General features: G+C 38.5%; 1 protein-coding gene across 1 annotated transcript in view; it reads left to right on the top strand.

The window, feature by feature from the left end:
* The window catches only part of ABLIM2 (actin binding LIM protein family, member 2), a gene marked incomplete at its 3' end in the record, with an annotated part of 83,569 nt that extends 66,611 nt beyond the window's left edge, over positions 1 to 16,958 (top strand). Inside the window, exons 11-15 of the mRNA XM_010139783.1 lie at positions 3,387 to 3,533; positions 8,035 to 8,155; positions 9,901 to 9,999; positions 15,557 to 15,658; positions 16,905 to 16,958. Of these exons, the coding sequence (XP_010138085.1) occupies positions 3,387 to 3,533; positions 8,035 to 8,155; positions 9,901 to 9,999; positions 15,557 to 15,658; positions 16,905 to 16,958 (523 nt within the window). The remainder of the gene's footprint in view (positions 1 to 3,386; positions 3,534 to 8,034; positions 8,156 to 9,900; positions 10,000 to 15,556; positions 15,659 to 16,904) is intronic.
* Between the last annotated feature and the right edge of the window lie 707 nt (positions 16,959 to 17,665).

Raw genomic sequence — 17,665 nt, 5'->3', positions numbered from 1 at the left:
CTTTCCCTCTTATTGGGCTCAGCTCTGCCTCCTCCCACCCAGAAGAACAAGGAGGGTGGGTATGGATATTGTGGTCAGTTCATCACATCACATCACAGTTGTTTCTGCTGCTCCTTCCTTCTCAGAGGGAAGACTCCTCATAGTCCTCCCCTGCTGCAGTGTGGTGTCCCTCCCATGTGAGACAGTCCTGCATGAACTTCTCCAACCAGCATGGGTATCTTCCATGGGCTATGGTCCTCCCAGTGACAGGCTGCTCCAGGGTGCGCTTCCCTTAGACTCATGGCGTTCTTTGGTCACAGCTCTGCTGTAGAGTCCTTTGTGGGCTGCAGGCAGACATCTTTCCCATCATTAATCTCCGTGGGTTATGGAGGTGTCAGTCTGCCATCTCACCATGGGCTGCAGGAGAATCACTGCTTCCTAACTGACCTTGGTGTCTACCTGATTATTTTTCTCATATCACCCTCCTCTCCCAACAAAAGAACTCCCTCAACAGGTTTTTCCCCTCTTAAATATGTTATTGCAGAGGCGCTTCCACCATCACTGATTGGATCAACCTTGGGCAGAGGCTGGTACTACTTGGAGCTGGAGGAGTTTCTTGAAGCTTTATATAGGAGCCAAACCAGTAACCCCCTCCCCTGCCTACCAAACCCTCGCCAGACACAAACCCAGGACATAATGCCAACGTTGAAGGCAGAGCAGGGCGCAAAGGCGCACTCGGGACAGCCGCTTTCAGCAGCATCATGGATTCAGATCACTGAAAACATTAGTAAATCTGTACCTTAACAGTGGGTGAGCTTTGTGAAGTTTTGTGTTGGACAAAAGAGATTTTAGAGAAAATGGTTAAAGCTTAGGAACTGTCACTTCATGGTGCTACATTTTCAAAGACATCAAGTCAGAGCAATACAATCATTCTGAACAATGTGGCATTCCATTGGGAGATGTGTTTCTGGGTTGTGATTGAGTGGTCAGCTCAGGAAAGATGAAGAAAGCGTGTTTTGACTAAACCTGAATGTGGTTCATACAGATGGTTTACCAAAGCCTTACCGTTTTTTCTTCATCTGTTGATGTCAGACTTGGGTGTTGTCTTGCACTGAGAGATGGTGCAGGCCAATACTCTTTGAAGTTAATGGACCTTTTTTCATGATCTTAGTGATGATGATGATGAGGCTTTGTTATATTCAGACTGAAATTAACCCTAGTGCTGACATCCCGAGTCCTAAATACCACTTATAAATTAGTTGATTTCTAAATTATGTCAGTAAGTAAGGCTTAGATAAAAGTCCTTCTTTATACTTAGCTATATTTTATGAAGAGAGGATTGGGTGCTCCAAACTAGAAGGTTTAGGATACATTACATAGTTGTGTTATATGTTCTCATACTAGGAATTGAAATCACATTATGCTTTTATACAGACCATGTTTGCAACTATACAACTATAAACTTACATATTCCAAATGAAATAGATACTATAAACTTAGAGCATGGTTTTAGCAGAATCCAAAATAGCAGATTATTGAGGAAATGGCTTAAAGCCTCTTAGCTGTAATTGGAGCCTTCCCTAGCATATTTCAGTTCCACTCACGTGTTTGGAAATAGATGAAGCATATAAAATAAAAAACAATGTAGACCAAATGTTTGTAGAATTGAGGTTTTAGAAAGCAGCTGTATCTCTAAGGTAATTTTTTCATCCAAATTTGCCTACATTTTTATATTGAAACTGAAAGATAAATTTTACTCTTCATGATTCTGAAATCCAGTGGAAGGATCTCAAGTCACACATCTATGTGGAGAGATAGGGGTTAAAATTACTGTAATTCACATTTAAATATTCCCAATTCTGAATTTCTTTGAGTTCACTAGAATCTCCACAACCTTGGATACCTTAAGTAAGAAATTATCTCAGCCTTCTTGGCCTTCCTTGTAAGTACAATGCTGCCCAAAGTCTTCCTGGAACAGACTTGGTGGTTAGACTCCTCCTTACCTTTGCATGACCTGCCTTTGCATCAGAGCTTGCCTCTGACTTCTCAGTCGGGAGGGATTTGTTGTCATTAAGGGACTATTTCATTGCTCTTCAGCTGCTTAAAGTAGACACGAGGAAGGTGCAAGCTGTAGGTTGCTGAAGCATCACATATTTGATTTAAACACTTTTTTTCATTAGTTTCGAGGATGAGAATTCTGTGATGGTTATGGCAGATTTTTTCCACTTTCTTAGATAAGAGGAATCTTTCCCCATTCCATGTTGCTTATGTTTGCACAGATTGTGACATTGTTTTAGAAAAAGGAATAACTGAAAGTTGTTACACTAAACTTTTCCTGTGTGATTAACCTAATAAAAAACTTCCCTAGAAAATCTATAGTACTTTTCTTAGCTCATACTAAGGAAAATAGAACCAGGGCACGCATAAAACCTGGATACTTTTGTATTTTTGCATGTGGAAAACATTATTAAAGTTTTGTAGCTGATCATACTGAGATTTTCAGAGAACAGCAAGATTCACTCATCATTTTGTTGCCAACAAAGAGCTTATCATTCTGCGAAGCGCGAACTGGGAATGAGACAATTACACTGCCCTTTTCTCCACTCTCCGTGTGGCCAGCTTGCTGCATATCTACCAGACAATACATGCTGGATACAGTTTTGGTGCAAGTTACCATTATCCTAAGGATAATCTGTGCAAATGTGGCATTTTGCTCATTGCGCTTTTGGAATAAGCGTAGTAAGGAGAATGGGGAGCAGCACAGCTCTTCCCTGCTGTTGGCTGCGCGAATCTCATGAAAGGATTTGGACTTTACTTAAGTGGCATCTGTGATCTTCCAAGTAATCCACCATGGTGCAAATCTATCATCTGCTGGTTTGTGACCCATAATTAAGAGCTACTTAGTCAGGAAAGGAGGTCAAGCTGTGGGACACAGCTGAATGGGAAAAATTAAAGACCTGACTAATGTTTTTCAGCATGTGGAGGGTATGTGTTGGGAGTATGTCTTTGATCATTCACTACTGCTTATGGCAGGGGAACCCTGCACACCGAAACCACTTGAAAATGAAGGGGTTTTGCCTGAAAAAGACTACACTATCTGTCCCCCATGTCTCTTTGGGCAGCTATCAGTAAACTGAGTATAACCAAGGGAACTGGAATGATGCCACGCTACTCCTATTAGCCAAATGTGAGTTGGAGAAAATTAGAAAGTCCCAGTATATAAAAAGAAAGCGGCAGCAATATTTAGCATCTTGTAGTAAACAGAAGAGATTTAAATGTGCACAGACAGAAAAGGTGGCTTGTTGTTACGATTATAACTTTTCTACCTACACTTACCTGTCCTTTTCTGATTGCATCTTGATCATTTACCTTCTTATTCTCACTACTTTCTTTCCTCCTTTTCTTAGGCAAAACTTGGAGATGAAATTCTTGACTACAGAGATTTGGCTGCTCTTCCTAAAAATAAAGCCATCTATAACATTGACCGCCCAGATATGATCTCCTATTCTCCATATATCAGTTACTCTTCAGATGACAGGCATAGTTACGGGGAGGTACTGAAACATGGGTATTTTTTTTACTATGAATTTCAGATTTTTTGCACATCATTAAACATGTTGCTGAACACTCTTAAACGTGTGTGTAATTAAAAAAAACCCAACAAACTAACTTTTATTACTTCTGTTAATGGAGTCATGTCATCCATTCATTCATAAGGCCTTCCGAAAAAACAAGTTCATTTCACTTTTTAGTTTGTGGAGATTGAAAAATTGCTTTCTGTGATCATTTTTTAAACAGATGACATGTAATTAAAATTTGTTTTTCTATGTGTGGAGTTCTGCATGCATGTGGTAGGAAACAGGAGCCATTGCTAATTATAATGCAAAAATCAGAAGCGAAGCCAAATGTTTTTCATGATATATTTTTTTTTAAAGTGTACCATGTTATTTTGGTAACACAACAATGGTATCACTTTCCTGTGTACAAATTATTTTCAACTATCCCTTACTAAAGTTCATCATCATGTCACGCATGCTTTTGAACCTATTCATATGCAGAGCTAATATTACTAAGTTTGTGCTAATGAAATCTAATTTAACGTAATCTTACTAATTTTGTTCTCTTGTGATGCATTTAACTCCTGTCATGCAAGTTAGCTTTCCTTCCCTAACCGTATCTACCTTTCATTTGAATTTCTGATTTCTTTTATAGTTTCAGATATGGTTTTACAAATCAAACCTCTTAAATATACTAGGTCCATTAGCAAGATACATATGCTCTAGAATGGAAGTAAGTCTGCTTTGTTCTCTATAGTTGTAAGTGAATGGGTAGGAACAAATGCTGTAAATAATAGCCATACTATTTAAGATAGGCTATCACTTACACCTTTTACATTTAATCAGTACCACTAAAGTCTCTGTACTACTCTCAGGTGAAGATTAGATTTTGCAGACTCTCTTCCAAACCCTCTCTGTACAACTCTGAACCACAGTAGCTCCATTGTAATGCATCCTAGAGGAATTGAGATGGTATCTGCTGAAGGGTTTGCATGATATTTAAAGGGTTTTGATTTCACGAAATCAAAAGCTGTTGCCTAGCCATGAACCTATAAACACTTCCTTTCTATAACAAAATTTGTGGGTGATGATGAATTTTGTGGCGTTCCTTAACTGCCTATTTACATCTAGACTCGGCAGAAGTGACAGCTAGGCTTGGCAGAGGTAGATAGACTAAACAACCTTCTGCCCATCTCCTTTGAGGACTCAGTCATTGCACCTGCTCTGAGGGGATTTGGGGCTGTGCTCAACATCTGCATTTTCTTGGTGCTCCAAGTATTTATACCCTTGATATTGCCAGGGGAAAAAAAATAAATCCTGTCTGCCAAATTTCAGCATCCTGGCTACTACATGAAGCTGCAATAGTTTTGGTAGATTTGCTCAAACTAACCAAACATAGCGTTTAATTTGGAAAGTAAAATGAGTGAACGGCAAATTGTCAAATTACATGGTGTTTAATTAAAAAATAAGTAGTACAGATATTTTGCTTTCCCTTAAAACAGCCAGCTCTGAACAGTGAAGTTCTAGTCCAGATTTTGAAGCGCTTCAATGAAGATTTGACTAGGGCTTGTGTGTGGTTTCAGGCAGTTGCTTTATATGGGAGTTTCCCTACTAGCAGCACTCACTGTGGCACAGGACTGGCCTCACCAGACCACAGGATTTTGTAGTAGAGAAATCAACAAAAACTTAAATGAAATTATTTCAATCTTACTTCTTTTAGAACAGATTTTTAAAAACTGCTCTAACTTAATTGTCAGGTGTTTATCCTAACTGTATCATGAGTTATACATGGATATCGATATTTTAAGAGTAGTTCTTCTCACAAGTAACATCATGCATGAATTTGTATCACTAACTTGTTGTGTGTTGCTGTTTGCAGTCACCTCAGTTGCTCTCTCCAACACCTACTGAGGTAATCCCCAATGCCTTTGTCCTCCTCTTCTGACCCATTTTGTGATGCATAAACATGGTCATATTGATAATCAGCAGTGTCTGAAATGTGGGGTTTGCCTCCTGTCCCTACAGTGCATGGGATTTTATAATTTGTGTTTTTCACAGTGTTACTTGTGTTGAATACGTGCTCTGCTTCTGGATTGTCATCTGTACGCATCTATCTCCACTGTCATCCATGTTTCTGCTTTCCAAAATAAAGGTTGTATGGTGGTCACTTCTTCAAGTTCTACTAAATAAATTACATTGGGTAATATGATTTATGTTTACACTTAAATCTGCCAGCATAAGTTGACTTGAATTAATGCTTGGCATAGCTTTGTCCTTTTTTTTTTTTTTTTGATTCCACAAATAGTTAAACTACTTATCCTATTTGTGCACACATATGGTTAAATCGTTTGCACACACCTGAACTTCTAGGTCTATGTATTTAGATGTGCATTAGTGATCAAAGCCAGTCATAGCTTCAAGAAACATCATCCTGGAAGCAGTGGTAGCATTTCACGTAGTTTCCTAGGTAGTAACTCAGTTACTGGCTAATTTCTCCATTACCCCAATTTGATGTACTGCAAAAATTTTGGTCGTAGTGGAGAATTGTGAATTTCCATTAAGGATTGTAAATCACAAACTGTCACTACAACTGGTGAAACAGAGAAGTCAACCAATAGAGATGTAATTTAATTGCTAGTTTAAAAATAAAAACGTGCTTTATTTAATATTGGATTTCACGAACTTGATTGACTGTTCCTTACAGAGACACAAAGTGCACAAAAGGTAAGGTCTGAAGCAATCAATATGAAAACTTGGTGTTTTAGAAGATTATAAAAATTTCCCTTTAAGTAGCTACCAGTAAGTTCCAGAAGTGTTACTGGTATGGGGATTGGTGCTGCCTTGAATACTCCCACGCTGTCCAGCTTTGCCATGCTTGCTGTCTATGATCAGGTACTCAGGCTTCATCACCTGCAACTTGTCACCAGTTTTGTTGCAGGGATATTTATTAGAGGAAAATTCCACTGTATCACACAATTGGACACATCATAGACCACTAGCTAACACTCGTATGATATTTAAATATCATCACAAGACTTTCTAGAGACATTGCTGTACTGCTTGTAACTCTCTTCACAAGGTTTAGAGTGGGTATTAAATAACATAGCTACTTCGGGAGGGAAACATCTCAAACTGGACAGAGGAGTTGGTGTCAGAATGCCTACAGAACACTGCATGCTTGGGAAGGCATCAGTTGTTCTCCTATTTTTGTACAATTTCTTCTAGAATTGGTATTAAAGCAATAATGCTGCTTACCACTACACAAAACTGATTTTCCATTTTTGAAAATGCAGTCAGTGAGTCTGAGGAAGAGATGGGGCACACCTGAACCAGAGAAGAAAAACTGATGATGAGAGAATGTTCTACATCTCTATGGAGTCAAGGATAATCCCAGAGAAGCCAAATAGGAAGCTCCATTCATCTAAAGATGAATGGATCAATGTAATTAAGTGGTCCAGATAGGAATCGAGGAGTTGATGATGAGGCTAAGTAAGATCTCCTGCGTATTTTAACGATGAGTGATCCAGTGGGAGTTGCACAGATGCCTAAAGATGTCCCGGTATTCATGGCAAGTGACTAACACCTGCATATCTTCACTCACTCCTACCGGAACAGTAGAGGGGAAACACTTTTTTGCAGCATGACCTTCCATAAGGAAGCATCCGCAGGTTACATTGTTTTCACCTGACGTTAACTCAAGCCAATTCTCCCTTGTCTTAAAAGAGACAAGACATTTGAATTTGCTTTTATAGCTAGTTTACTAAAAGTCATTTCCACATCTAATTCGCTCAGAAATGGTTTTACTGTTAAGAAGACACTGCATGCAAATTGCTATTGTAATTTAACTAGCTATAGAGAGTGAGGGGTTTGGAATGGGTTTAAGTCGTTGAAGTCAAGGGATTAGTGGAAAATGGGTTGTATGCCTTGCCTTGTGCAATGTTGCAGTATTAATGCTAATGCTATATGTGAATGTTTGTATCAGTTACCTCGTAATGAGCATGTTGTGATATGGTACGCTGGGCAATTTATCCAGCAGAGTCATTTCTGTGATTTATGAAGCCAATGAATGCTCAGTTTTTTGGTGCCTGTAACCATTAAGCATCCATTCATATGGGTACGAAGTGACCATAGTACTATCACACTAGCTTCATCTCATCTTCCACCCACCCATGTACATTGAGGGAATTATACTGTCCTGAAACAACACTTCTACAGTGTTATGTTCTTTTCAAATTATATGGTAATCTTAAATTCATGTATGTGCTGACTTCCCTGGCCACATGGCTGTTATTTGATACTTGGCAGAGCTCTTTCAGTCACAGGGCAGTGGAGGTGCTTATGGCTGAAAGCCACCTCGTTTCATTGGGATTGCATGGGAGCGTTACGATAGCATCGACTTCCATCTACACAGCACAGAAATGTGCAAAATGGCATATTCTGCCTGTTTCAGAAGTTACTTCTTTTCCCTAATGACATATGTTTCCTCTTTTCGTCTCAGGGTGACCAAGATGACCGATCTTTCAAGCAGTACAGGACATCAAGTCCTAGCTCTGCTGGCTCGCTGGGCTATGGTCGCTATACTCCAACCTCCCATTCTCCTCAGCATTACAGCAGACCAGGTAATCAAAAAGCAGCCTTGTTTGCTCTCTAGGTTTTCCCACTGCACTGCCTTATGTTGTAAGTAGGGCAGGCTCTGGAAGGCTAGGATTTAGGGTGGAGTAGCAGTTCATGGCAGTGATTTATTTGCTGTGAAAAGCGAGTCCCATGGGGAGAAAGGAAACAAGTGCTTCAGGATTGAGCATCTAAGAAAACAAAAACAGCCATCTAGAAGGATTGATTTTATGTAGCTGTAACCAGAAGATAGAACAGTTTGAAAGTCTTAATCCTAGTCCCATCCTGCCTGAAGCTACACATTCAATCCACAGCTCTTTCAAGGTGCGGCATGGTAGCAGGGAATGCACACAAAGCCAAGAGGGGGATCAAATGACTTCATATGCCTCCTTGTACCACAGGGTTGTGGTTCGTGACTCCTCTCCACTGTGCAAGAGCTGGAGGAGGGACTAGTGGTTCTAACGGCTGGATTTTGAAGGCCAAGTTGCTTTAGTTGAGAAGCTTACAGCAATGTTTATTGCAGCTTTGGGCTGCAGTAGCAGCTGTGTTGGTGCTTGTCACAGAGAGGAGGAGGGATCACCTCCTTTTGATCTTTGCATGAGAGTCCCTTACAAAAGTCCATTCATATTTGGGCACTGTACAGACTTCTATCCTTGGAAATAATCACTAAATTGCTCAAAATTCATTCTAATTTTTCTCCACCCCATCATTTGGATGGAGAATACAGACCATTTATATTATATTCTTGATGTCTTTTAGTTTAATTGGGGATGCATTATAATTATAAACTAGTTTGGAAAATTGGGAGTTCTTAATCTTTCCAGTGGAAATGAAAATTTTATGGATAATATACAGTTTTTACAGGAGTGGAATATTTGTACTGCATAAAGTCTGTGATGAAGTGGCAATGAGATTGAATGTTAAAGATCTATGAAAAAGAGTAAAGATTAGTCTCAGCTTTAGGTCTGGCAGCAGTGTCATGCTTAAGCTTAGCTGCACAGTGTTAAAGCAATGTGACAGGAAAGACAAAAGAAATTCCGAAGTAATTATAATGTTTTACAGCTTCATTGAAAATTTAGAAGATAGTCATCATAATTGTCACCTTTAATAATTGTCATTAGTCCTCCAAAATATGTTATCAGGACATTATTACAACAAAGCAAACAAAAATGACTTTTGAGAATGTTTTTCAAGGTGCTTAATCTCATGTCTAACTTTCAGAGGTCAAATAACTTTTGGATGTTTCTTTGAACACTTAAATCTGTCATGCACTTGAGTGCCCTGGTGCATTGTGAACTAAATCCTTCCAATTTTCATGGACAGCAGTGAGAACTGGACCTACTCACAGCACAGTTCTCAGCAGAGACAAGACTCTCCCCATTTCATTTCATTAGATCCATTATGAGCATATATCATTCCCTCTTACAGCTTTTGAAGATGCAGATTTTCCCCTGAGTGCAGCTATGCTTTTTGTGGTGCCTTTTCTGGAATATTTTCTGATGCGTTACTTTATCAGCGTTTTATATGATGCTCTTTCTGTCTGCCGTAAGCCCAAGTCCCTTGGCCAACCGTGTAGTGTGGCCACTGTGATGTTTTTAGCAATAACCAGAGAAGGGTGAAGTCTTAAATATAAACTATACGTTTTCTAAGCATCAGGAGGAAAATGTTCCTGAAAAAAGGATCACATGGTAATTTGTGGCTTTCAGTAAGTGAACTAAATAGTTTGTTTTCACTTACTCTCTGTTGCCCCCAGCTGGTACTCAGAGTCTTGGTACCAGTAGCTGCATCTCCTTGCCCCAACACCCAAGCCCTACATCTACATTCAGACATCATTACATCCCTTTCTTCAAAGGTAAGGTCCAGGAATGCAAAACTGTGGTGTGATACTGTAGACTTATTCAGATGTGTTTCACCTTTATGTCTGTGCAAGCATGGCTTCCACTTGGATAAAATTTGTCTTAATTTTGTGCAAGTGCTTTTTTGATGTACTGTGTAAGTTTTAAGAACTGAGTGGGTATGGGTTGGGGGTTTTTTTCTTTTTCTTTCAGTCAGTGTTAAGTGTTTTTCAAAGGAGTGGAGGGAAGAAATTAGCTTTTATGAAAACAAGAGAGAGAGGGAATAATTTAAAAGTCTTTTTATTCTAATATATGTTGTTTGCCTTACCCTTATTTTGGTGATGCTAAATAAATATAACAAGCTTATACATTGGTTTCAACATCGGATGATGTTGAATCATGTTGATTGGATGAAGGTTATCTAACCTTCTAAACTACCTTTAAATATTCTTTCTATTATCTGTAGCATTACCAAAAATTATGCCAGATAAACTGGTTAAATCAGCATTGCTGCACTGATTAGCAAATAATGGGCCATATGTTACAACACAGAGTAACCAAATCTATTCTCCTTGCCATTAATTTTTTTCTTTTTTTGGTAGTGGATATTAACTTTTAATGACCTCCTTGTTGCACACGTTAGACTCTACCAAGGAATGCCAAGAACCTTTGAGGCAAAGGCTGTTTTTTTCAGTTAGTTAAATGTCAGAAAGGGAAGACAGCTACCTCTTGAGCTGATGGGAGTCCGTTACCACATGTGTCTTCCCCTGAGTCCGTCCTCTCTGTTAACAATATGAAAGGAGACATGAATGGCAGACATTTTCAGTGCCTGTTCCTTGACTCTCCTGTACTGTTTGATTTAATAAAGGAAAATTGTAGAAAGGTGAATGACCCTCTGCAGGAACCAGACTTGCGAACTCAAGTGAATAGCGGGCACTCATTGCCTTTGGAAAAATAACCAATGCATCTTCGCTGGGCCGTAATGCAGACAGCAACAATTATGCCCAAAGTCAGCTGAATTTAACTGTATAAACAGGAACAGAATCATGCTCAATCCTTCCAAATACTATCCCCAAGAGAAAATTTTGAAGGAAAAAGCTGATGAGATTGAACTGTTTGTTGCCGATTTAAAGTCTACCTGCAAAGCTGCTTCCCGCAACCACAAGCAGTCACCTCCACACATGTTTCTTGGAAGGGTGGCACACACTCTGATGTTCTCTGAGGCACTGCTTGAACAGTTTTTTGATCCGTCCTCTAAATTTGGATGGGATTATATTATCCAACCTGATGTCCTGAGTAAGAAAAACCTCTTTTGTGTGCTGCAGTGCACGGTTTCACTGCATGGAAAGCTCTTATGCAAAAGCCTGCCTGCAGTTGCTTAGCAGCACTCCTGTTAAAATGAGTTTCTGTTCAGTGCTACCTGCTGTTGCTCAGAGCAGCAACAATTACTTAAGTACTGCTGTTTGGAGGAAGAAATTCTCAAGTGGCAGCTCCTTGTGCCCAAACAATTGTTAGCAGTATAATCAAAATTTTAATATTTTGCAATTCTGCAGCACTTTTTATCAAGGAGCTAAAATGTTTTGCAAGAAGTAGCTCACAGCACCTCACAGCACTCCTGTGAAGCTGGCATTTATAATTCTCCTATATGGGCAATCCTGAGCCTTGCAGAGGTTATATAGATTATCTGATGTTTTACACTGAGTTAATGTCTCAGTCCAAAAGGAGCCAGAAAATTTGCCACCATCCTCTTTAAGGTCTCTGAATTATTCTCTCTGAGTTGCAGACTGTATTTTTTTCCCTTATTTGGAGAAGCCTTTTGAGGGTGTCAATGTGCTATTTTTTTATCTTCAAAGTTGTTAGTGTGGGAACGGTAGGATTGTAGCAATAGTTGCTTTATATCCAAACCAAGGTTAATATTGCCACTGTGGGTTTCAAAAAGTGAAATCATGCTCATTTAAATTTTTTTATTAAATTAAAATTAATGCAGTTCGTGATAGTACTAGAAGTAATGTTTGTAAAACCAGCGCTCCACGATTGACGTAAAAAATGCTACTTTAAGCTTCCAGGAGAAGAAATGTTACTACCCTAGGAAATTAAAACACACAGAATCTTCCTTTTGACTTCACTGATTTTGCATCATTTTATTCCTGAGAATGACATGGTTCAACATTTTTCCAGTGAAAAATATGACTGAGTTCCCGTTCTTTCTTCGGTGTGCTGTAGTGTAGCTCCCATGAAGTGTAATAGGATGAACTATTCTTTAGCATGCAGAAAAATGATTTGGTTGTGCTCTTTTAAGGATTTTTGTCTTCATAATGTCTTCAAAATAAATCCTGTGACAGCCTCGCTTCAAGAAAGTTGCACAGTTCATGCCCTTGCGAATCATAGAGTGTGATATTCCAAGTACCTATGCTTGGTATAACTCTTCCTCTTGAGGTGATGGAGTCAGTGAGTGTACAGGCTGTGCTGAGCCCTGCTGAAAAAATACTTAAAACATAGTGGACAGTATCTTGCCTTTCTAGTGCAGGAGCACAGCTTCCAAAGCCCATTTATTTGGCTTTGAAAGCTTGAAAAGAATTAATCATCAGACCTCAGAAGCCTTTGTCTAGCTTAATGCACCCTATGCAGAGATATTAAAGGACACAGTTTCAGGAGCAGGCTCTGATACCTTCCTTATTAGGCCAGTGGTATGTGTTTGTTGTTCAATCTCGAACTTAGACAACTCTTACTGTAACTTGTTATCAAATTTCCTGTCCTTCCAGATAAGATAAAAGCTGACTAGGAAGAAGGAATAAACAATATTATGCTTTTCCTGACGATCCCTTGAAAAGGGAGCATGATCTGAGCTCTGGTCAGTTGGTTCTACGTACACAAGGTCGAAAGAGCAGCCTGCCCTGTCAGCAGCCAAAACACACAAGGAAGTTTTTGTGGTTGACACTCAAGTTCAAAGTAAACCTTTTCAGATTCTTTCCAAATTAAACAAAATCCAGGGAAGAGTTCATGATTCTGGTTTTTTGCTCTGCACTAACCAGTAGAGTAGATCACAGCCTGCAGCTGCTTGTGGTAGAAGACAAAACCAAAAGTCTGAAAAATTGCTCTCTCTGGTAGTTGCATTTTCTGAGACTTTATTTGAAGCTCTTCTTCAGTGTATACCAGGCAATCTTGAAAGAGAAAAAATCTTGGCAAAGTCTCATTTTAGGGATTTTAATTATAGGCTGGATTAAATGACTGTCCTACACATGAACTTTCTGCATGGGTCTTCAGTTTGCTTTATTATTAAATCATTATTTTTGTGTGGAAAATGTGAAATACAAATAGTCTTATTTGTTTGTCCAAATCAGTGGCGGAATTAAAGTTTAATTGTGCATCAGCTTGTATGAGTGAGCTGCAAGAAGAGCCTTTTCCTTCAACTCATCCTTAGTTCTTCCTTTTTGAGCAAGTTAGAGATGATGGCTTTGCAAACTGCTCCACACAGACAATCCTTGCATCGAGCAGTTTTCAGATGTGCTGTGTCCGGGTACTAATGCTTGCATCCTGTTTTCTTACAAGTTTATTCCTCTTAATCTATGCTTCCTTCTGACTCCTCACTGACACTCTACCCTATCCCTGAAGAACGACTCTCTGTATGTGTACAATACCAGCACCTTGACATCACTGCTTAATGAAGTGGTTATTCATGCAGGTCATATATGAATATATTTTTATATATTCATAATGTATAATTTTTAAGTACATGAGGAATTAATACACTATGACAATTACTTGAAAACTTTCATTTTCCCTTTAAATTGAAAAATGCCAATAGTAACATCACATTTGAAAAATGACATTATAAGATTTTTATGAGTTTTGGAGTTGTAAAGGACCTTACTTAAATAAGTGTCTACCACTGCTCTTTGCTTTCAGGCTGGGAGTGACACTGAGGCTTCTTCCATTTAGTAGGGATGCCCAAGCATCTAGGCAGCAAGCTGCAAAGAAAGAGGAAATTAATAACTGTGCAGTTAAAACCTGTCATCACTTCTTTACTTCCAAGTGCAAAGCAAGACTCAAGAAACTGAATAGGTATCTGGTTCCTTATCTGAGGACAACTAGACTGCAAGCTGGTGGTGATGCACTAAATTTTTAGTAATTCTGTAATACTTCCCTTACTTTTTGGAAGGACCATGGGCTATTAGCATGTTTCATCATGATTTCATTTTCTCAGCTGCTCAGATTACATTTTTTTCAGTGAGAAATCACTGTTATTGAGTACAATGGTAACAGCTGAATAGTTTTTGAGTTTTATTTTTTCACCAACTGTGAAAATAACAGACACAAAATTTAGAACAGATTTATTGGTGTATGTCATAGGACAGATAGCATGCTCTTCTGATTTCGTCTGGCCTGTTTCTGCTCCCACTGAACTCAGTGGCACTAACCAGTTGACTTCAGTGTTGCATGTCAAGGCTGGCTTTGGTGACAGACTGATGACCATGCATCCACTGCTTGTCAACAGAGGCAGAGACCATCTCTGTGGGCATGGCCTAGACAGTTATGGTAATCCGGTAGTTTTATGGTTATAAAACTTCCCCTCTGTGAAGGCAGAACTCAGTCACAGACCTAGTGCTCTGAGGTGCTGCACTTTCTTTACCCTAAAAAAACTTGCTATAATCTCATCATTATTAGCCGTTTAATTATTGCTGCATCTACCCTAAAACAATAACAGCGTATTAACAACCATTTTATGTTAGAGTAAATGTCGTGTTTGGCTTCCAGTTGCTTAACAGTGCTGTAAATTAATAGGATTTTACAAGTCCCAAAAAAGTAGAGCTTTACTTTTTTGTTTGCCAAGCAGCACTATAATGCCATAGAGTGTGCTTTGGAGAAATAAGCTGAGAGGAAATGAATGGTGCCTAATGAGCATTTGACAAAACAAGTGGAAAATGAATACAGATCAATCCTATGTATATCCTGAAACTTGGTGAACTGACTATGGCATTATAGATCCATGACTTGATAATCCAACCTTGTTTGCATAAACAAAAAATGCTGTGGCATGTTACCTATGAGAAAAGTTTGCAATAGATAACCAAATTTTAACATCTGGTTCTGTTACTGGTATATGTAGGAGTATTTGACTTAACTGTAACATCCGTTACTTGATTTAATCCTGTTTTGAGATAATTGAAATGCTACAGAATGATTTCATTACTGGTTTCAGGGTCAGGCCATGAGCCATAGCATTAAACTTTTAAAAAACTTGATAGATTATTCAGTTAAGGCTGAAAACCACATTACAAGATTGTGGATGTTCTTATCCTTTTATTTTCTTCATTAAAGTGTTGTTAAAAGAGAAGCTGTAGATACCAATTAGTTACAGTTTAATCTGATATTATCCATCAGATATTCATTATTGATGAAATGTCTGGAGGCTGAGCCAGTTACACTGTGATGAAAAAGAACAGGTTTTACAATAATCATATATCTAATTCTGTTGGATTAACAAGTCATTCTGAACAAGCTTTTATGCTTGAAATACTCTACTTTGCTTTCCATTTTTTCTTTTATCTGCTTTCTTTGCTCTTCCCCTTGGAGGCAGTGAAAGTGGTCGGAGCACTCCAAGCTTATCCATGTACTCAGACAGCAAATCTTCACCTTCTGTCTATCAGCAGGCTCCTAGGCATTTCCATATTCCAGGTAGGCATTCACTGCTTAGCTTTTGATCAATTGCTGGCACCTGTATTCTCTTCCGAATGTAATTTTTTTTATTATTAATTTGTGAATTTCAACTGCAAGAAAAGAAAACGTCTGATAAGTGAAAATCTGTTACCAGTTAAACTTTGTCTCAGAAATAAAGGAGTTAAAGAGCTGTGTGCTTATATGTATAAAAAAGAAATTGCATTAGAGGAGGCAAACAGTGACAAATGTTATTAGCCCTACAAAGATACTATTATTTCCAGTGCCATAGCTCCACAAGTCTGTTGAATTTGTGTGCAGGAGGGCAGGCAGAAGGGGAGGTTGTTTTTGGTTTTTTCCTTATCCATCTACTTTCTGAAATAAGGAGTCATATTAACATAGACTTTAAAAACAGCTGCAAGACTTTAGAGCTCTGGAAGCTCGTTGTGGCCATGTCTTTGGATATGTGTTATACTGTTATCAAGTTCACATTCAGTCAACAAGTACATTAAATTTATATCCACACTTATTTAGCTTTTTGACTGCTAACATCTACCTGCTCAATGGAATAGTTTGTTTATTTATGTTTAGCTTCTGGGGTTAACGTTTCTGAAAGCACACCATAATTGGCAATTGCATCTGCTCAGGTCTCTAGTACTAAGTCAATCTGATGTCTGTACAACATGATATGGAAACCCTGGGCTGTGGCTCTGGGCACTTTAAAAAAATTCCTGGAAGGCCAGGTTAGCTATACAATTCAACGTATAGACAAACTAAAGGATTTCCTGTAAGAATTGGGCATTTCCAGTGTAAACAACTGTAACTCAACATGTACACTTTCTTCATAATTAATGGAGAAAGTCCCTTTTCAAGCATGACTATTATAGTAGGCTGTTGTATATGTGTATGAATTTTATTTTTATTAGTGGCAAGTGTAGCCAGTTTCTCTTTGTTGCCTATGAGGTATACACTGGCAGTGCAGTTACCTGCATTTCAGCAAATGAACACCATTCAAGGTGTCTCAAAGCATTTTGAGGTACTTAGGGGAGATTATGCTGCATAGGTAGGTATAGCCAATGTTTCAAATATATAAAGATGATGGATAAATCTTCCTTCTCTTGTAATAACCAGTGCATGACAAACAAGGGAATGGATGCGTAGTCCTTGCTGAAGTGTTTCCGTTTCTAGTATTGTTGAGACAAGAACAGCATGGTCCGAACTGCTTGCTTACGCTTTTATTCTTTCCTTTCTCCTTCCTCTTCCTCAGACACTGGCGTAAAAGATAACATCTATAGGAAACCTCCTATCTACAAGCAGCATGGTACAGTCTACTTTTCACTTTTGTAGTTTTCTCTACCTGTCTTTGTCAAGAAATGCTTATTGACTTCCAAATTACTTTGCTCTTGTCCCCTATGCATTTAATTAAACCTGCATTTCATTTGTCCCTATAATCTCAAATAGAAAAGGAAAAAAAATGTAACAGGAAAATTAAATAGCATCTCGTATGACATGATGTCCAAGGATTCAATAAGTTCTCTAAAAGTGGGATAATGATATTTTGATTTGTCTTGGTAATTCAGAGCTGATACTAATTTCAAAGCAGTTTTCTTATTTATGGAATGATATAAAACAGGTAAATGTTGAAGGTTGCTCTCCTGTTTTTTTCAGACCATACTTTGGAATATCTAGCTTTTGTAAATGATTCTGACATCTACATTACTGGGGAAAGAAATGTTCATTGATAAGCGGTGTATATGAAATATCAACTTTTCATCTGCAAGTTCTTCAAGCTGTAAAATATCAAAACCAAACATAGTCACACCATGGCAGTTAGGAACAAATTTGGCAGCTGATAACGTCAGCAAGATGTGAATGGAAGCCTTTGGTAGACCCAACAACAAAATTGCTGAGTTTCTAAACATCAGAAAGAAGTGTGTGATGTTTTATGCCACTGAGAATCTGACTTAAGTAAATATGTAAAATAGCAAAATAAAGTCTGCGTTCTTCTAGTATTTATATCTTTATTTA

The sequence above is a fragment of the Buceros rhinoceros genome, unplaced genomic scaffold (genome assembly GCF_000710305.1).
Source record: "Buceros rhinoceros silvestris isolate BGI_N320 unplaced genomic scaffold, ASM71030v1 scaffold13097, whole genome shotgun sequence".
In the NCBI taxonomy this organism is placed as follows: Eukaryota; Metazoa; Chordata; class Aves; order Bucerotiformes; family Bucerotidae; genus Buceros; species Buceros rhinoceros.
This window is presented reverse-complemented; position numbering and strand designations above follow the sequence as displayed.